Consider the following 21,784-nt stretch of genomic DNA (forward strand, 5'->3'; position numbering starts at 1 on the left):
AGTACCCAAGGCCAGACAAATTAGTTTGGAATCTTAGACAGAAAACCCCACAAGCATGTCTCCTCCTCCATTGCTATAAAAATGCAACAACAATAAACAAAAATAACAATTGTTTAAATCAGCAAATTTAATATCCTGACAGTACAGGAGTCAAATCTGGCCGCAGGTTTGGTTGTGTTATCATAAATATATAAAATTTTAACTTACATTAACAAATATGTAGTTAGAACGTGAAATAGATTTCATTTTAATTGACTTTCTCCTAAGAATTCAGTTGAACCTGGGGGGAAATTGCCTGAGATTTTGCTCTGTGTTCCAGAGTGATTTATCTCTGTTTTTTTGTTTTTCAAAAGAATTAAGTTTAATGTGATTGGGGCACTGCCAGAGTCCTCAGTCCAGGAAAGCTGTGTGTCCTAGTCACCCATTTTCCCTATTTCCTCTCCTAGCAACAATCATCCCCAGTACTAGAAGGCATTAAATGGATTATTTGAGTAAGTTTTGTATTTTGTCTTGAATTGTACTAACATTTTATGTTAGCAGAGTTGTCAACTCTAGGATGGAAAGAAAAGGAGCAACTTTAGGTTCACCTCCCCTGCGTCGCTAGGGGTTGCATAGTTTTGTTAATTTGGAACCAGTTCAGTTTTGATTTTAATTGATTTCTGGCCAGTTTTTGGTAACGGTTGAGGCTTCAAAGGCAAGAGGAACATTATAGCCACACTAGACAATTTAAATTTTTTTGGGGGGGGGGGCTGAAGCAGGGGTGCAAAATGAGGACATTGTCCCCAGTAAGCATTCTGCCCCTCCATTGAAATTTTCCTTTAGTTCTAGTTAGCAATCTAGAGAATGAGACAGTGGCAGTTGTTTGCTGCTAAATCTCTTATTTATACTTGCTGTGTTTGTATTCCCTTGGTAACTTTGCCTTCCCCTTTTCTTTGGATGCTTAAACAGAACAGGGTGTGCCAAAAGGCATGCCCTATAGACAATTTATTATATAACTTAAATTGCACGTTCAAATTGGTTGCCATTGTCTTCTAAATGCTTTCTCAGATGATGCAAGACCGTTGAACATTCCTGAGTAAAATAACATTTTCTCTGATGTTTGGAAATTCTGATTTCGATAATCTAAATTACCTATGAGGCATGATTTTTGGCAAACCCTGTTCAACAAAAGTTTTAAGTTAATGCAGTGGAAGCTGTGTGTGTGCCTTCAAGTTGCCTGTTGACTTAGGCAACCCTGTAGGGAGAGGGCAGTGCATTAGATGGAGAGATTAAGACAGTTGACCAGGTCATAATCCAGAGGTGGTTCTTGTACCTTTACATCTGCTACTTGATTGAGGGATTATCAATGCCTCTTCTCATACCTACCTGGGAACCATCATTGCAAAATATAACATTTTTAACAGCAACATTTACAATGCCCTGTGTAGCAGTGACTGTGGGGATGCTGGAAGTTGAAGTCAGCAAAGTAACTTTTTAAAATAAGTTCTGGATGGAAAACCAGGCAGATGAATCAGATTGACTTTGTTCCCAGAGTCATTTTGGTGTACTATGAACTGGCTCTCCTTTGGTGTACACATACCTTTTCTTCTTACTTGACTCTTCCTGCTAGTAGGACTGAGCAAGCAAACAAGATACGGTTATTTAGTGTCATCCAAATTTGCGGGATCTAGACTTGTTGCTCCCTGAATCAAGGACAAATCCTGATTTGTGATTTTTGACTTGTAAAGGGACCACTAAGTTGAGAACTCTCAGTCAATGATGGCATACTGTCCAACATTTTCACACGTGTAAATTGGGACATGTGTGGCCAAGCAATATTAAGAGTGTGGTCAAGGTCACAAAAGAACACACAAGCTAGAAGAGGCTACAGCAGTTTGCTTTTGTCTGACCCTGTTGTGAAATCTATGGATTGTAGTCTGTAGAGTTTAACTATTGTTGAAGTGATTGCTAGTAAAATAGTAGAGAAGTGCTGCAGGGAATATAATTGTTCAGCTTTACTAAGGGACTACCTGGCTTCCCTCCTTGTGGTAGAGCCTTGCTTTGATGGTGGTTGTAATAGATGGGACTACTATTAAGACAGGAGGTTGTAGCATCCCCTTGTCTATCCTATCAGAATAAAGACCTCTGTAAGAATTGTGTATTCAGTGCAAGTCTCAGGAGTTTAATAACAGAAATATGGAGAGAGGGGATTTAAAAGTAGAAGAAATGACTCCCCAGGTCTCATTTCCAGTAGGAGAGATTTCCAAGGCTTAGGCTACTTTGAAACAAAGCCCTCTAATTAGCAATTCTGTTTCCTGTAGTTGAAAATGTAAATGTAAATGTAGTTGAAAATTTAAAACTTAGCTGTAGTTACCAACAATGAAAAAATGTGCACATGCCTTTGTGCCTTGTTGTTTCTGCTACCTGTAGCAAAATATGCTCTGTACATGCTCCATTGTGCCCTGTTGTTGTTGCTTCAGCTATCAGTGTTCTCAGATCTGGCACTGAATCTAATTTCCTAAATTAATCCTGTCTGATTCAAATTAAGATCCAATTGATCCTCACTTGGCAGCTATAAAAGATATCTTGCAGGTTAACTTTTTCCAAAAAGGCATCATTAAATTAAATGAATTTTTGAAGTGCTGTGATCATTCATAAAGGCTGGATTCAGCAGGTACTCATTTACTACAGGAGTCAAGCTGTTTTTCCACTCCGTTTTCTTATCTATTGTCACAAGGTCAGCTCCTGGAATTTGCACTGATACTATGTTTTGAATATCCACCAGAGGTTGTCATGTATCCCAGACCCCTTGTCTGTCACACACAGCTGCACTCTGAGCTGTGCGCCATGCCAATGATAAAGTCACTTGCATGTTTTTCTTAGGCTTAAAATAGGATCTGATGTTAGATCATACATGTGGCTTTTTTTTAATTGCCATTTTAAATTTTTATTTTTAAAAGAGGAAGACTCAGACAAAATAAAGGGACTGTCAGGAATGTGAAAGTTCTTGCCATGGCAGTTTCCAGAATGGTTGCCATGTTGATCTGCTGTGGCAGGGAGAGAAGACAAAGAATATTGCCTTATTTTGTTACATGCTTTAATGGACTTGAGCCTCAGTACATTAGTTGTCAGGCATATACATGAGTACACTGGAGGAACATGTGAAGAAAGAGAGGAGGAATCAGACACACACACAACATACACCACTTTTCCCACAGAAGTGGGACTAAAGGAAGCTTACACAATTTAAAACAGAAACAGGCCTGTACATATTTCATTTCAATATAATTACTGCTAATTAAACTATATATTGAATTAAAAACAATTTAAAAGAAATCTAATAAAAGGGGGGGGGGGAGAGAATAGCCCAGCTTGTTATCAGCTTCAGCCAACTACGACCCTTCCTGGCACCGGGTGACCTAGAAACAGTAGTACACGCCCTGGTAACCTCTCAATTGGACTTCTGCTACCCTTGTACCTAACTTGGAAACTTCAGTTAATCCAAAACGTGGAAGCCAGGTTGGTCACCGGAAAATCAAGAGGCGATCATATAACTCCAGTTCTAAAATCTTTACAGTGGCTGCCAATTAGTTTCCAGGCACAGAACAAGATGTTGGTAATCATCTTTAAAGTTCTACATGGTTTAGGTCCAGCTTACTTAAAGGAACGTCTCCTTCCATACAATCCACCCCTCAGACTCAGGTCCTCTGGGACAAATTTACTACAGACTAAGAACACCAGACTTGCCGTGGTTACCCAGAGGACCTTCTCATCAGCTGCTCCTAAACTTTGGAATGACCTACCGGATGAGATACATCACATAACATCTCTTGACGCCTTTAAAAAAGCCATCAAGTCGGAACTCTTCTGGCGGACATTCCTAGATTAATACATGGGCCCTCTCCACTGTCCCACAACTATGCCTTCTTTGACTCTCCCTTAAATCACCTCATTGTAATGGGGATTAAATTTTATTGTAATTTTATTGCGATTTTAATAACTGATTTTTATGCTGTTGTATTTTAATTGTGGGTTAGGGATTGTGTTACTGTCGTCCCTTCCCTTATGTGGGGGATCCGTTCCAGACCCCCTCCCCCATGTGAAGGAAAAAATGCTCAAGGTCCATTTAAATGAATGGTGCTCGTGCCCACGGTGGTGTGACAGCAGTGCGCGAGACACATGCCACAGGAGCACAGGCCATTGTTTACTTCCAGCGCACGCCTCCCTTCCTTCTAGCGCAGCTTCCAGGGTATGCTGGATGCCACGTAAAACGCACCCCCATATAATGTGGGTGCACTGTATTATTTTACTATGTTTTATTCTTGATTGCAACCTGCCCTGATCCTCTGGGGAGAGGTGGGCTATAAATAAATATTGTTGTTGTTGTTGTTGTTGTTAAAAGCCTTTTCTTTATAAACAGTCAGTTCCCCAAAACTTGCTAAAAGAGAAAACAGTTTTTCACCTGCCAGTAAAAGATGAATAAGGAAGGAGCCAGCCTGGCTTCCCTATAAAGGAAATTCTAGAGCCTGGGAGCAGCCACCAAGGAGGCCTTCCCCCATGTTCCAACAAGCCATGCTTGTCAGGGTGGCAAGACTGAAATAAGGGCTTCCATGTAAGATCTCAAAACTAGACTCAGAATGGGAGGTTGCTATTAATGAGCTCCATTCTGTGACATTTCAGTTTGCACTTATTGTGTGCAAAATAACTATAGTGGTAGATGATATAACTATCACCTTAGCATTGTGGACAATATTAACACTTTAATTGGTTTACATTTTCTCACAACTATGTGTATCACTGCTTATCTTTTAGCTTGCAAATTAAAATATTTGCTAATAAAGAAAAAATATCTAATAACAGGGGATCACAAAATGGGAGTTAGCATTTGTAGGAGTGTCACCAAAAGGTGACCTGCAAAACCCTGTGTATTTTAATCTGATTTCAACAATGATGTCTCACCTGAAAATGCTACAATATTATTTGAAGTCACTGTATGCCTCCGTGTTCTTACATCATTCTTCTCCACAAATATCCATCAGACAGCGTCAGAAGTGGCTTTCGAATCCATGCTCTAATTTTGAGATAAACTCAAGAATATTTAAGCTCGCATCCTGGAAATGTCTTACTTGACACAAATCCAGAATGTAAAGTTAACAAGTGGTTTTGTTTTTGTATAAAATAAATGAATCAGAAGAGACCATTTCCCACCTAAAATATGGTGGGTGGTTTCAGTAGTCAGTAGTGAGAAATTTTCAAAAGTTTCTCTGATATTCCTTGTTTAGTGCTTCTGAAAATATCAAGCCTTAAAATATTTCTTGGTTAAAAAAATGTTTCCAATTTTTAGCATCTGGCATTGCAAAGATGAGTATTTTTTATTAATGTATTTAATTAATATTCTGCCTTTCTTCTTACATGTGACCAAAGGCAGCTTCTTTGTGACTCAGTGATTTGAGGTTGTGAAATCATGGGAATCTTTTCATCTTCTCTTGGTATATTTTTGGTAGTTTCTCACATTAGGTAGTTGTCTACAATCCCTGTGGATGCTATTGGTGATTTAGGTCATTGCATAGAAAGAGTTTAGATATTTTCCAAAAAAAATCCTCCCAGTGGTATGGAGCATGCCACCCCACCTCCTTCCCACATCTTTTGCACAATCTCTACACATCTTCATGGAAACGATATATATGACTTCCTCTAGTGTACCGAATGTTCATTGCACATAAGGCTGACATCCTGCTTTGCTCAGTTCTGACGAGTAATCTTAAGTGTCCAACGGAGAATCTAGAGAATTCCCTTATTTCAGCAAACCTAGGACCCAAAGCTATGAGATGGCAAAACCATGTTTGTTACTCATATAAACAGCATGGAGTGCCAGTAAGGTTTCAGGTATTAAGGTAGGGAAGGTAGAAGTGTTCTGATCCTCCTATGCACATGCTTCTTTGATAGTAAAATGCAGCAAATCACTTCATGTGTCTGTCAGTGGGGCAGGAATATGAATATGTACCACATATAGATTAAATATAGTGATGGGTATGTTCTGTTAACCTATTAAATGTTGAACCAAGCTACCTTGTTGGTTGAAATCTACCATACTTCTTTTAAATAAATATATATCCCCTAGAATTGTTAGGAATGAACTGCCCATGTTATTGGCCTGACAGACCTGGTTGATGCTTTTCCATTGATTCTTCTCTGTGAATGAAACATAAGGCAAAGTCCAATTGTTAGTCCCAGCCAGAGTTGACTCATCAAATCAGAGTTCACTCATCAAATCAATTACATAGATATTGACGTACGTCTTCTTGGTTCAGTGGGCCTGCTCTAGCTGGTCTAGCTCAGACTCACCATGCTGGCTGGTGGGTTTGAGTAGTACTAGTCAAAAGTAACCTTTCCAAGCTTTGATGCAGTCAACATAGGTAAGACAGGGCCCATCTTCCCCAGATGAAGTTTTCTCAGGTCTCCTGTGTCTATATGCCCTTCAGCATCATAGTCTTCTCCTTATTTCTGTAACCACCCACTTGCTTTCTCCTCACACTATCTCTTTCTGATGCTTTTCTTTCTCTCTCCCTGGCATAGGGCTTTCAAAGTTAGACCAAATGTCATAGGTTTCCCATCTGTGAATGGTGCACTATACTCTCTCTCTCATATGTATGTGCACACATACACATACCATTTGTGTGTGTTGCTGTAGTACTGGCAAAATCAAATCCAACAAAGGCATTGATCTGTTTAATAGACAATTACTTGTTTTGATGACTTAAGTGGTGGATATTTTAGTCATTGACAATTCCTGTCATGAACTGTGGCAACATTTCTTCAAGAACTTTTCCTTCCCCAGGAAAATGTGAGTTTTTAAAATGACTCTGTGTTACTTAACTGCTTGCTTTCCCCCATTTTGGTACAGGTGGTGTCTTCAGCCATGTCCACCCGGGGAGACAGCGCCAGTCCTGAGACTAGCACACTCAAGTATTCTGGTCAAGAAGGCCTATATTCAAGTGTCAGCCTGACCTCCACTGCAGAAGTTACAGCCTCTGTAAGACAGGATTCTTCCTGGTGTGCCATAGCTCTTGCATGAATTGGTGACGAATAAATGGTGCAGAAGACTTGCACTGGGCAGCAGCCAGATACACTTTTGTGTGGTGTATTTTTGTTCTTTCAAGCAGTCCAAGAAGTGATGACAATGAGGACAGGAACATTCCTTGCCCGACGTATCTGTGTCTTGATTCTAGAGGTGTTTATTCCCCATGGCCTCTTTCCGATTGCCCAACTCATCAGCTATGGAAGAGAATTGAGGGAGCATGAACTACTTCTGTTAAACCGACAAAGGATTACCCATCTGCACTATTGATAGATCTTCGCCACAACTCCTAGTACTGCCTTGTGTAATTGTGGATGGTGTATTTGTTTCACTCCCACTTGCCCAACATCCAGGATCTGACTGGTATTGACATGTTCTTGTAGACAAAGTAGGCCTAGTTTGCATTCTAAAGGATAGCGCAACACAGAAGAGTGTGCAGCTTATTCCAATGTGCCTATCTTGGACTAGATGGTTTGATGTGATCTCCTCTAACAGGTTAGTGTCACAGCAAATGCCTTCTGCTCATCACATGGCCGTATTTCCCAGCAACTTTTCTGATGCTGACGTCTGATTCAGGCCAATGAAGAAAATCACATTTGGTACACCCTTCTCAAGTTACAACATGCTAATGAGAACATGCTATTAAATACATGTGTTTTGTTTTTGACATATACTGTGATGGAGGAGGATAAATGTTTCTGTGTTATGACTGAACAGTCAGAATTTGTAAACAGGGTAGAATTTCCCCCCTTCCATATATACAATAATTTTGTTTTTATATAAGTGCAATTTCTGTTGCAGCAATCAGTGTTAAATCATAAGCAGAAGATTTAACAGCAGTTTTTATATGAATGAATGGAATGAATGTAAACCTTTTAACTTAATGGTACGTAAATAATTTAAAAGAAAAAAGTTAACCAAGGTATCCTGATAGGGTTTTTTTATTGCAACAAAAATGTTCTACTTCTGTATTTCTGATTTCTAAAACAAAACTTTCAAGAACAAATATTTTCTCAGGAAAAAAATGACCCTAGCTGTCTATCTGGTTATAAGCTTTTATATATAACTATAAAGTCATCCCCACTATCTTGCCACTGAATAAAGTATGTGCTAGAAAAGTATCAATTGCAGTGAAACTTTACTACCTAGTGGAGAAATCTGTAAATATTCCAACAGAATAGTAAGGCATCTTTTTAAATGTTGGATGCAGTCTGTATAATGTAACTGATCTAGGTTACATTAAAACAACAGCAACAATGGTATGGCATGTCATTTGGAAAGTTGTCTTCACGGGAGCTTTGAAAATAAAAGGGTTATGTGTTCTTTCTTTACAATGTGATTTCTCTTTAATATATCACAAAATAGAGAGTTATTAGGCGTATCTCTTTGCTAGTTTGCAAAGAAATTTGGTAAGCATCAAAAAATATTCAGATTTCTTTTATCCATACACAGAAATAATGTTAATTTCCCTCAGTCATCAGCACCACAGATAGGGATCAATCAGTTGTATTATACACCTGCTTTGTCAACATCTTACATTTCTTGTTTTATGCTGTTATGCTGCTGCATAAACATAAAGCATGTGAGAAAATTTCCTTATTTAAGTTGCATCATTCAAGGGAATTAATAGCAGACATGTTGGTAAAATGTAGGTCCCAGGGAACTTTTGTAAAGCTTGCTATAATCTTGAAATCACAGCTATGCTTCCTTTTAGAGTAACTTTCTAATGTTCGTGAGTATAGATATGCCTTAAGCATTTATCAATATTCATGAAAATTGAAATCTGATGCTGTTTATTGTGGGAGACGGAAAAAGCAAAAGGGCAATAAAAAGAACTGTACACTCAGTTTGAACTTAAAACTCAATGATGTTTAACATCACAGGAGTACCTGAATCCAAAGTTTTCTAAATGGTGAAGGAAGACAAGACTACTCAAGGCAGCTCACCATCCAGACTAGGCGTGGTTATGGTGGGTTGCCTCCCCTCCCCCAATTCAAACGGTAGGCACTGATGTGCAAATCTTACAATTTATCAAGAATGCTTCCTTTAAAAATGAATACATTCTTAATTCCACACAAAGCATGCAAGAAAAAGAAACTTGTGTCATTTACAATGTGCATATATAGGCACATATTGCAAACGTACTTATTGCATACCATTTTTAAAATGACCTACAAGTATGTGTCATAATTTGGCTATGTCGACATTAGTTACCTAATAATAGTCCTTTTCATTTTCTATTCCTCTATTTGTATTGGCTCTTACAGTATGCACATATATCAGTAGCACATTAAGTGATCAAGAATTCATTGCAATATGATCTTGTCATTTTAGCATCCATCATTTCTTCTTCAATACAACTACGTCTGTGGCCTGGGCAAATAATGAAGAACTGAAGTGCCTTGATCATGTCCCCTAAAATTGCAAGTGATATCATGAAGCTAGTTGGTTTTACTTCCTCCAAAACTTGTTCTGTTTCCAATATGCTGATATCACTGAGTATGGTGATGGCCCCTAGAATTCTGAAACCATTAAATATTGCCAACTTTGTTTTCATGGGCAAAATGCCCTTTTGTGACCCCATCTCAGCACTGTGCTAATGTAGAGGACCTTTGTACAGTTCACATTTAAGCAAAGGCAGAACTGGTTTCAGGATGATGATGATGATGATGATGATGATGATGATGATGATGATGCAGGTTTCCATCATACCACCATAATGTGCACTCCCTTGGTCTGGATGATGAGCTTAGAAAACTGTTTAGAAAATTTTGGAGTCCAGGTACTCCCATGATTTTAAAAATCATGAGTTTTAAGCTCCAACAAAGTGTACAGTTCTTTTTATTCCCCATTTGGTTTTTCACATAGTATTACATTTCAATTTTTGTTACTATTGGGAAGTTGCTTTCAAAAGCCCTATGCATCTGAGGAAGTAGGTTCAAGTCTAGGAAAGATCATGCTGCCAACTTAAGGTGCTACAAAACCCCTTTGCATATTGATTTTCCAGACTAACACAGCTATGTCTTTGAATATTATCATCACAGTAAGTTACCAGGTGGTGGGATCAGAGGCAGAAACTCTTTTGAAAATTCGTCAGAGCCTTGCTCTAGATCTTAACTTGCAGGACTACTGACTCAAAAGGAGGAGAAATCAAATTCTTCTCTTCCCTTGGGAAACCTTTGAAACAGTAGAGATTTGCTTTGTTATTTCAGTGCCTTGGCGCTCCTCTTGTAAAATGTGCCCCCATGTTTCCTAACTTTTTTATAGAAATATGTATTGGCAATGAAGACAGCTAGTGTTCCTTCAAAATAAAATTATGTCCTGCAATTCTCTGCTTTGGTTCCTGAAATCAGATATGGGTCTAGTTGAAAAGCTTGCCTGGATTCCAATTCATAGTGCCTATTGCCACAATATTCCAAGTTCTACCCTTGATTTCAATGGAACCTGGACATGGCTGACATCCAGTTAGTGAGTTACAGTGGTGTAAATCCAACTAACAGAATCCACTTTTTTGACATTGTGGAGCTTGAAATGCTGTACTGAGTGTGCCCCAGGCTGCTGGGAATTCTGTACTGAGTGGTTGCACCAGGAAAGAAAGAGGTTTCATAGCTGCAGGCTGGAGAGATGTCTCCAATGTAGAATCTCTGTCTATGTTTAATTGCCTCCCAAAATTATGCATGCAGCGTTCCTTGCATTCAGAAAATGTGCTACCTTTGGAGCCTGATCTATCATGCAGACAGAAAAACCACTCTGCCTGAACACAGCCCAGGTTACAGTTAGAAAAAGTGATCCTACTATAGCAATGGGGGAGCCTGTGTACTTCCAGTTATTGTTGGGTTTCAGCTCCCATCATCACTAATGACCTGATCTACTATCCAGAGCCAATGGCAGCTTGAGCCCAGCAATATTTGGCAGGACAGAAGCTCCCCAATCCTGGCCTAATGCTTGATCAAAAGTTGGCACATCATTTGTGTTCCAAGAAGGCTTATTTACAGAGCATGGTGACATAACTCTCAGATGTACTCAAGCAAGTATGGCATTCACCAAGTACAGAGCTTAAAAGTTGGAATGGAATTAACCTAGAGTTACACATTCATGATTATCCCTCCTTCATGATTCCTACCTATGCAATAGTGTAGTAAATATGTATGGATTGTGGAAGTCTCTTAATTCTGCCTTACCAGGCATTAGCTGCTGCAGCTGATAGGAATCTGTTCTCCTGTCAGCTAGGATGCAGCAAACTGACATCTCCATCCTCCTCCTGCTGACTGTCACACAATATTGCTCATGAATGGGGGTAGAAATATCCATCTGCTGTATCCCCATTACTCACAGTGACTGATATTCAGTAAGTTTGGATTGGAGAGGTTGGATGAGGGATGCTACTTAGTATATGGTACTTAACTAAGCAGCTGATATAGAATCTTCCTTTAAGGGCTAACACATTTTTAAAAAAGACCCAGCCAACATAGTTAATTGACCATGCTGGTGGGAGATTCCGGGAGCTGAAGCCAAACTAGTCACTCTTCTAAGCACTAATCTTCTCCATGTAGTCATCTATGGCTCATGAATCCAAGTCTAAATCAGTGAAAATGATCCTGTATATGATCCAAACATATGATTGGCCCTTATCAGTGCAACCATGTTGATCTCAAATGCATAGCGAGGGTTTGGGTTTTGTTTTCATTTTGGTTTTCTGCACAACTACATGTGTGCATGGTGAATTCATCATGTACAAGTGGAGTTGCAATAAGCACAAATGACCTGCATAGCCATGATGGGACAGGAAAAATCAACACACCATTGACAAGCAGATTATATAGAGTTAGCACACAGCAAAGTCTGCATGGAATCACAAATAGTCCCTCACTTCCCTGCAAACAAGTCACCTATATTAGCCATAGCTGTATGTTGGAGAAGTGGGGGGAGGGACAACATGGGGTCTTCATATGTGTGTTCATCAATATCTCCATGCTTGGAGGCTGAATGCCTCGGTTAGAACCTGCAGTGGCTGATTAATTCATTTTGTGCCTTAACAGATGCACTTTTTGACCTGTACCAAAGGGCAAATATGTATATTAGAAAAAAGCAAAGAAAGGACATGTGATAAAAGAGGCTGATGTCATGGAATATTTTCTCCTTGCCACTCTTTTCTGCTGACTGTATGGAAAACAAAATAATTCAAAATGCAGGTAGAAATGTCCTAACATCTCAAACACATAGGGTGACTTTGATTACTCATAACTAACTGATCTGAGGTGAAGTTATTTCGCAATTTTGACTAACAATGGCAGGGCCTGAATGTGAAATTTATGACATGTGAACTATGCATCCCACCACTGGATTGAACCCTCTCCCCACGTTTAGTTTGAATGCTTTATTGCAAGCCCGCTTATTGCAAGTTGTGTTTATTACAAACTTATATGAGTCAGCAAAAAATGTACAGAAAGGATAGCTGTGCCCTCAGTACAACGGAAGAAAAATGCTATTTTGGCATTAGGTTCAAGGCAACCAATATCTTTTGGAGATTGATGGTGTCTTTGCAATAACTTGTTTTGTTATGTACAGTGGCGTGGGATTCCATCAGAGCAAAACAAGAGCAAAAATTCTTCAAAGCGCTTTAGCTGAAACAAGGGGGAAAGCATTTGTCATGATCCTTTTCCTCATCGGCAGAATTCCAAGTCTGAAAACCTGAAGTTCTTTCTTTCTTTTTTGAAAAAATTAGTTGTCTGTAAGCATTGAGTCCTTTCTGGAAAATATCTTAACAGTCAAAAGGTCACGAAAATCTGTACATACTAAAACAGGAACACAGGCAGAAACAATTTCTCAATATGTCTTCTTTCTTCTTTCCTGTGGACATTTCTGAGCAGGGAAATAGCAGCTTTTCTTTCTAATGTAACGGCTAATATGTGTAATGGCTAATATGCATCGCATGGCAGTATATAAGAACGGAACTTGGAGAAGTTACTTTTTGGACCACAGTGTCCACAAGCACCCTAGCCAGCATGGCCAGTGGAAACTTGTCCAAATGATAAGTTTTCCAAGTTCTAAAGAAAAGAAAGAAAAGATTAAAATGGACTCCATAAAAGCAGTAGCCTTTGCAGGCCTCTTCTCTGACTACTCTGAAGCAGGAGACTAGCAGGAGTGGAGAAGGCAAGCAATGCCAGCCATGCTCATAACCATCCATAATAACTGAATAGGGGAGGAATCCACATTTTTCTGGTTCTCTCTATAGCAGCCTAGTGATCATTAGATGTCTGGCAGAGGAAGCTTCTGACCTAGCACATTTCCCACAAGAAAGGAATACTGCACACATAACTTTGGGAAGTATTCAGGACAGTGGAGTGTACTTGTGGAGGACTAGGGAGGGAGCAACACAGACAAGAGCAAGCTGGAACATTGGATGATCCAAATTCAGACACTGGTTTTGCTTTACAGATCATGTATCTGAGATATGTAACAAATGACTGGACGTCAAGTTCCTTTGATATGTTAGGATTATATAGTTTGTGGAAGAAGATAAATGAAATTCACATATTTTACATAATGAGCTTATTTTAAACAGTTCGTCATTTTTAATCTCTTTTGTCAGTGGGACTTTAGTGATATAACAACTTTATGTGTTGTGTGTGTGTGTAAAATATGATATTACATATAAACATCAGTTAGAAAGTCATACACAAAGAATTGGATGATGTCAGAAACTGAAGCAGTAGAAATGGTGAAATTCAAGAGCGTCAAATGTGAAGTAATGCATCCAAAAATGCATCTGAGTGTACTTCCATCAGAATGGAGTACAATGTAGTTAGAAGGAATTAGAAGAAAATAAAATAATGTGGCCAGTTCACAACTATGTTATTTGACAAAACAAAGGAATTCATGGGAGATGTTGATTATTTATATCATGGAGTTGCTGCTACACTTCAGGAAACCCAAGGTGAAATTTACTTAGGCAACATTACAAACATGTGAAAATGGCCATAGTCTCACAAATGGGAAAATAACATTATAAAAGGGCCACATTTCCACCACTTGTCCTTTGGACAGTAACCAACATGCTATAACTATAGTTCAGTTCAATCCTATTCTAATTATATTAATTTGATTTTTCACTTATTGTTACTTCCGAGCATAATACAAGGCAGTCCTTTCTTAATGTTACTCTGAGATTACCTTCCTAGTATAAGTGGTATAATACAAGGACTCTAAAACAACAGTCCTTACCTTTTCCACTTACTCTCCACCCCCGAATGCAAACAAAACATAAATTCTGTTGGGAAGCAGCAGGGCAAAGGTCTCTGGAGCTGTGTTTATTGCACAACTGTTGGTCCAATAAAAGTGTACTTTGGCCAGGATTGACCGAACAGCAAGAAAGACCCACGCGCTACACTTAAAGACCTACCTTTTATTAGGACAAATGATTTATAAGCCTGATTTGATATGGAGTTGAGGCTTTATGGTGGGACACTGTACTATAGCACAGAAACAAAGGGCATGAGGATTGAAGAGACAGGAGTCTACTAAACTAGAATGACAGAGCTGCAGGAAAAGCTTTATAGTTAAAGCATGTTGCTTTCTCTGTTTGGACCATGGACATTCTGTTTCCAATAAAAGTGAAAAAAAATTGTTCTGTGGATAGGAAATTTGATGTAAGAGCTCTCAAAGAGTACAAGGTGCCCACTTTATTGGGTGAAAGATGGCTGGCTCAAAACATGTTAAAATTTGAAAGCAAAGATTAAAGATCTTGGGAAAGCTACTTTGGGGACTATAAAACTCAGTGGCCCTGATAGCTGGGGAATTCTGGGAGTTGTAGTCCAATATAACTTTCTCAGGCACTACAACACATCATTATAATGACAGCTGGTAGTAGTGACCATGAGCCAGCATTATGTAATGGTGTGTACATAGAACTACAATTCTGGAGACCAGGGTTCAAATTCCCACTCAATCATGGAAACCCACTGGGTGATCTTGGGTGAGTCACATTCACTCAGCTTCAAAAAATGGTGAAGGCAAGCCTCCTCTGAACAAATCTTGCCAAGAAAACCCTGCGATAGGTTTGCCTTAAGATCACCGTAAGTTGAAAGCTACTTGTAGGCACACAATAAGAAGTAGTAATCACAGATTATTTATATACTCGTAGCTTTAAGGCAGATGATGAAGACACTGAAACAGTAAAATATTTTCTGTACCTTGACTTAGTCATCAATCAAAAGGGAGATAGTAGTCAAGGAATCAGAAGAAGACTAGGACTTGGAAGGGTAGCTGTGAAGTAACTAAATAATATTCTCAAAAGTAAAGATACTTCATGGAATACCAAAGCCACGATTGTCCATGCCATATTTCTGATTTCTATATATGCTTCTGAAAGATGGATAGAGAAGAAAGCTGACAGGAAGAGAATGAGTTCATTTGCAATGTAGTACTGGATGAGAGTTCTGCAGATATCATAGACTGATAAAAGACAAATGGGTACTAAACAAATCAAATCTGAACTCTCTTAAATTGAGACTGTCATACTTTGAACATACCACGAGATGACATGACTCATTAGAAGAGACAATAATGCTTGGTAAGGTGGAACGTAGTAGGAAAAGAGGAAGACCACATTCTAGATGGATAGCCTCAACCAAAGAAGCCATGGCTCTGGGTTTGCAAGACCTGAGCAGGACTGTTGACAAGAGAATGGCCTGGAGGTCTCTTATTCATGCAGTTGCTACAAATGGAACCCAACTTAATGGCGATTAACCGCAACAGCAAATAATGCCCATGCCATCTGCTTCTCTTGCTGGATTCTCTGAAACCTTTCAGGCTTCTCTCCCCGTCCTTCTACAGTTCTTCACATAAAATATTGTGGCTTAATTATTTAGACAAGAGAACATAATTACTGGTTTGTTTGTTTGCAACCCTTCATGCAAGCTCTTACAGCTGCTTATTTTTACTATTGAAGGACTTATGATTTGAAAATATCATGGACTTTAATTTATATATTTATTTCATGTTTATTGTTTGCTTTCTGTGCATTATTCTATATATTACATTCAAGCTTATCATATCATTGTCTGGTATATTTTATTTGTGCTTCAGTTATATTGTTTGTTGGTTGACTTTCACTATTAACAATTTTCTCATGTGTATTATATTTATATTCACTTCTTTACTGAGTATGACTTATATCCATCCATCCACTCCGACTAAGTATAATAGACGTTGTGTATCTTTTGGAGACCCTCTTGCAGTTTCGATATGTTGTTGTTGTTGTTGTTTTCTCACAAATAGTTTATTTTTAATAGTTTATGTTCCCAATGTAAAAGAGAAATATTGTACAATATGGGAAATAAGAAGAAAATTTGATAACAAAGGATGAGAAAAAATGTATCCATACCAATATTCCTACAGATAAATTCAGACATTTACTTCTTCCATTTTTTTAAAAAAAGAAAAGAATTTTAGGGTGTAGAAACCTTACTCCAAAGACCATGATGACTATACAACCTCTACTGTACCTCAAGTGAGAAAGAAAGCAGAGAGAGGATGAAAGATGAGTGTGAAAAAGGGAAGTGAAATGGGCAGATCACGCCACATATTTACTTATTTCATGGTACTCACTATGTCCGAAGTATTTTAGTAATGGGCTACAGCCTATCATCTTTAGCAGCAATGGTGGCTAGGGCTTAGATGTCATTGGGGCATCAGCCACTATCCACGCTGGGTCCATCAGCTCTGAATCCATCAGTTACTATCACTTGGCAAAGCAATCATATGAGGAAGAACTGAGGGAAACCTCATGGTGGAGGGATCACAACTTCTTAGCTCAAGTTGGCATAACTGCCAACATTTCATTAAACTCTTCTATAACATGGCCTCATAGCGCCAAAACCTACAAAAAACTATGGATGCTAGCCATGAAAGCCTTCGACTTCACATTGTCCCTGCCAAACTGGGACAGTTGGAGGGTATTGGTTGGTAAAGTGGATTGGTTTTCTTCCTCTCCCCTGCTCTGTTGTGTCTAGCACAATTTTCTCTATTGTTGGGAACATGTCAAGGAACAAGGGGGTGTTGGAACTTATGGACCCAAGGCCTTACCCATTTTGCCTCCAATTTATCTGCACAATGCCCTTTTCCTGCTTACTGCCACCAAACTCACTGCTGGCAAGTCATTAGCATCAATTCAAGTTTTCATTGATGGAGTACCAGATGCTCCTCTGGAGGCATAGATGGTGCCTTTCCACAAGAACAGCAATCTTGAAAAGTCCCCCAGCTAACCACTAAACAGCTTATAGGTTGCAAGATTACTCCCTAAACCTAAATATTTTGTCCATCTTGATTTTTTAAATTTCTTCTTGAGGCATATTAAGGTAAATCACTGGGCTCCCTACTTAGCCCATTTAGTTTCTTGTAGGCATCTCCCCTTTGTATTTGTAATTATTCAGTCTTCAGGCAGCTTGCCTTTGAGGACTATGCCATTGCAATAATAATCTATTTGAAAAATGGTCATTGGTTATAATTAATGGAAACCAATATAGTTATATAGTAGAAATGGCAGGTTCCATCAGTCTTTTGTAGTAAGGAAGGTTGGTTCTTGTCAATTAAAATGTACGCTGGAGCCATTTCTAACCATAACAGAGACCACAGACTTTCACTGGATCTCCTTCCAAGAAAGTAAGACCTGTTTTGTATAATGTCTATTCAGACATTATGCAGAAAGTTGCATGGATTCTTTTTCAGTGAGAAACACACTTTCCCACAACCAAGCCTGAAAGTGATGCATTAATCAGTGGTTTCAGCTCAGGATGCAGTGCCAATGGTACTTGTTTTCCCCCCAAGTTATATCCCAGGGTGCAGGGAAAGGAAAAGATGTGAACACCAGCAAGGCCTAAAATTGACACTGCATTTTCAGAGGAGCCAGAAATATATTTGAGGGTAAGCTGAACAAGTTGCATTTGAGGAATACAATATGTTAGTCTCTCTTCTTTCAAACTAAAGCTATTATTCTGCAATTAAAGTGCCAAAGTATTTACTGTTTATAGGCTTAAAGCACTGAAATAGGTACTTCAGAATGACAAATGTTTTCTTTAGTTGTACACATGCATTTTCTTGTGATTAAGAGAGGAAGCCAGACTTCCTTCTTCTCCAGCAATGCCAGACATAAAGTCTCACCATGCCAGACTCCCACAGCCTTTCCTAATCCATCTTTCTTCTGGTCATAGTTCTTACCTCATAGTAATTTGAGGATGAGCTGATGAAGGCTGCTGCCACACTGCAGAATTAATTCAGGTTTAAACCACTTTAACTGTCATGAGTCCACCCATGGAATCCTGGGATTTGTAGTTTGTTGTGGCACCAGAGCTCTCTGACAGAGAAGGTCAAATAACTCATAAAATTACAAATCCCAAAATTTCATAGCATTGAGCCATGGCAGTTAACACAGTGTCAAATTGCATTAATTCTGCAATGTAGCTGCAGCCAAAGGCATTGATTTAACTTCCAGCAGGAGTAGATGTTGATCATTATAAAAAAACAACAAAATCTAAAATCCATTCTCTGGTACAACCTTTTTTGAGCCAAGCAAAATACACAAACTACAGTGTGCTAGCTTTCAAAACTTCACATCCTTCTTCATCATGCAAAGATGGCAAAATAGCATATAGGGGAAAGAATAGTGGTCATATTATATACATTTTGTGTGGTACAGACAAAAAAAAATCAGTGCAAACACGCATACAATCCCCCTGTGGCTGTAAACTGAGTGGGAACAAAGGCAATAAAACAGGCACATTTGGCCTCTCAATTTAAAGTTAAAATGCACTCCTTCGGCGAGAACTGTACTTGTGTCTATCCAGTATAAAGCCACAAGTCCTTATGACAGAATAGTGCATTAAACAAAGAGTGCATATCAATAAGAAGTGTTTCCTGGGAGATCAGTATGTTGACACACTGAACATCCACATGACACATAGAAAAGAGTTTATGCTCACTAGTTTTAGTCCAAATAACAATATCAGCATAAACAGTGTGGACTGTAGCAAGCTGATTGTGGATGTTCAGAGGGTTTCCTTCCCAGTTATAAACTCTTGTTTATTACAAGGGCTTTCCCTTTGCACCTCATTGCTTAAAAGTCCAAAAGCAGCAAACTTTTCTGTTTTGCCTTTTGAGTGGCATTCCCCCTTTTCTCTGTTCAGAGACAAAAGTGGCAGGTAATTAGCATATTAATAGCTCCTGATTGCTGGAAGAGTTCATTATCCCACTACAAACTACTGCAAGCTCTATCATTCATTTAAAACATTTATGCCTTGCTTTATGGCTACCAGACAGAGGGCAAAAAGAGTGCCATTTCCTATGTGGTGTGAGGCATCCAGGATTCAGCCATGCAAGGATACTCCATTCTTGGGAGAAATTAGTCTCCACATAGAATTGTCTACATTGGTGCATAGCTGCTTGGCAAAATGTTAACATGAGCCATCAGCTTCACTTAGAGGTAACAGTCATGATTGTGATGAAGGCTTTTGCCTCACCAAAGGTGTATCTCAGTTCTAAGTACACAGTCATCCAAGGCATTTTAGCAGTGGGAAATTGGCACCAAGGAAACTCCTACAGAACTGACTCCTCTTGGAGTTCCCATGCAATGTGTAGACAATTCTCAAATGCTCCTTGTTCAGCCACAAGAATGTTAATAGTTCAAAGCCATTAGCACTTCCTCTCTCTCTCCTAAACTGTATATTAAATGACACTTTGCAGTCTTTTCCTTCCTTTGGCCTTCACCACAGTGAGGCCACCTGACAACTTCTTTCAACAATCTTCCATGCACAGTAGTGACTACCATCCACCAGAGGAAGAAAGTTACGAACAGGGAGAGCAACCCCAATTGCTCTCTAGGCTAACACAATGGTACAGCTAGACTGCTCACTTTTCATGCTGGAGTCAGAAACCACTTTCTTGTTTTTACAGTTTTAAAAATCTGTTAATTAAAATTGAAATTGATAAATTGATACACACATACATGCATTTCAGTAATTTGAAATCTATTGTTGAACCTTTCATTTGGATCATATTCTCAGACTGGCAATCTGGTTTCATGACTTTTAAGGCCAAAAAAGATACATTTTGCAGCACTGCTGTAACTATAGTATCCTAAACTTGGAAAGTAAAAACCAGGTTATCTTCTAATTCTCTTTGTTCCAAGAAAAAGCATCCAATGAAACTGTTGTTGTAAAAAGTGCATCACTTAGTTGCTAAGTTAAGAGCTGTTGGTCAAAAATCCCTTTTCTTTCTTTCTTTCTTTCTTTCGTAAATATATATTTTTAATTTATTTATAAATCATCATCAACAACAATAGCAATAATAATACTGTTATTTATTTATTTATTTATTTATTTATTTATTAAAAAGCAAGCCTAAATCCAGTTGCTAGTCCCAACAAGAATACATCTATTGAAGCAATGTGATTTGGACAAGTGTTTGACTCATCATTCACCAGTTTGAATTCAAGGGCCCTCCTCCTTGTTGTGACTAGCAATTGGATTTAGTCATTCTAATCCACCTCTCCAAAACTGAAAGAAATTTAAGGTAGAGTTTAAATTAGTAACATATTTATACGTTTGTGAAAGTATTGGAAATTTAGACTATTTGGTTCTTATCTTTGTTCGGTTTTCTATTATGTGTTGATGATGTATGCTGATTTGTCAGTCTGTTTTCAACCCTTAAGAAGAAGAAAAATTTAAAAAAAATTCAAGGCAACTGACAACAGTGAAAGAAAACAGAACAATAAAACATAACAATAAAGATAACAGTGACAGTGACAGCTATACTGCTGGAGATAGCAACAAAAAACCTTCTGGAACAGGTGGGTGATTATACCTTAAAAATGCAAACGGCATTGACTATATAGAAACAATAGTGCCAGTACCCAACATGTTTCAATTTTCTGAAGAGAACCGCTTCATAAATAAGGCAGTTGCAAGCCATTTTCTGCCACTTAGTTCAGACTCTTATTTCACTACGACTGGCCAAGCAATTACAGAACTAGTCACAGGTTCAGGCTTCATCTGCACTGCAGAAATAATGTAGTTTGACACTGCTTTAACTGCCATGACTCAATGCTATGGAATTCTGGAATGTTTAGTTTTGCAAAATATTTAGCTTTCGTTGTCAGAGAGCTCTGGTGCGTCACAAAATTACAAATCCCAGGATTCCATAGCACTGAGCCACGGCAGTTAAAGTGGTGTCACATTGTATTATTTGTACAGTGCAGATACAGCCTAAGCATTATAGCAGTATTTGTACGGTGCTAAGAATGAAAGATATTTGCTGTATATAGCTAGTAAATCCCCTTCTATGTAATTTTCCTACTTTTGTTGGATTCCTTTTTTTGTTTTAATTTTACATTGCCTTTGAAAAGAAGAGAATAGTTCTCAGCCTTTCTTTGAGAAGTCATCCCACAACCTCTAGGAAAAGCACCTCTGGGGAAAAAATAAAGGCCCTGTAGGCATCATGCCGTGAAGGCATGCAGAACAGGACCCAACCTGGAGAATGTAAACAAGGCAGGGCTCCTGCTGGGAAGGGCAGACTAAGAAATATGTAGTTCCCAAGCCACTGAGAGCTATATCGGTAAGCATCATCAGCACCTGGATTTGGGCCTTGAAGCTAACAGGCTACCAATGCAGCTATTGCCACAGGGACAGAAATGTTTCTGTCTCCTGATATCCATCTGGAGGCAAGTGGCAACAT

General features: G+C 38.7%; 1 protein-coding gene across 2 annotated transcripts in view; it reads left to right on the forward strand.

The window, feature by feature from the left end:
* Positions 1–10,376, forward strand: part of LOC149317246 (transcription factor GATA-6-like) — a 40,848-nt gene extending 30,472 nt beyond the window's left edge. The window contains exons 7-8 of one of the 2 annotated variants that reach the window (XR_016280615.1): positions 6,884–7,552; positions 9,392–10,376. Coding sequence is in view for 1 of the 2 variants with exons in the window: in XM_089517162.1 (XP_089373288.1) it covers positions 6,884–7,054 (171 nt within the window). In the remaining variant the exon portion in view is untranslated. Of the gene's footprint in view, positions 1–6,883; positions 9,185–9,391 lie in introns of those variants that run through there. The other variant, XM_089517162.1, reaches the window with a different exon arrangement.
* The last annotated feature ends 11,408 nt before the right edge of the window (positions 10,377–21,784 follow it).

The sequence above is a fragment of the Sceloporus occidentalis genome, unplaced genomic scaffold (genome assembly GCF_023333645.1).
Source record: "Sceloporus occidentalis isolate IW3139 unplaced genomic scaffold, rSceOcc1.0.p SCAF_3, whole genome shotgun sequence".
In the NCBI taxonomy this organism is placed as follows: Eukaryota; Metazoa; Chordata; class Lepidosauria; order Squamata; family Phrynosomatidae; genus Sceloporus; species Sceloporus occidentalis.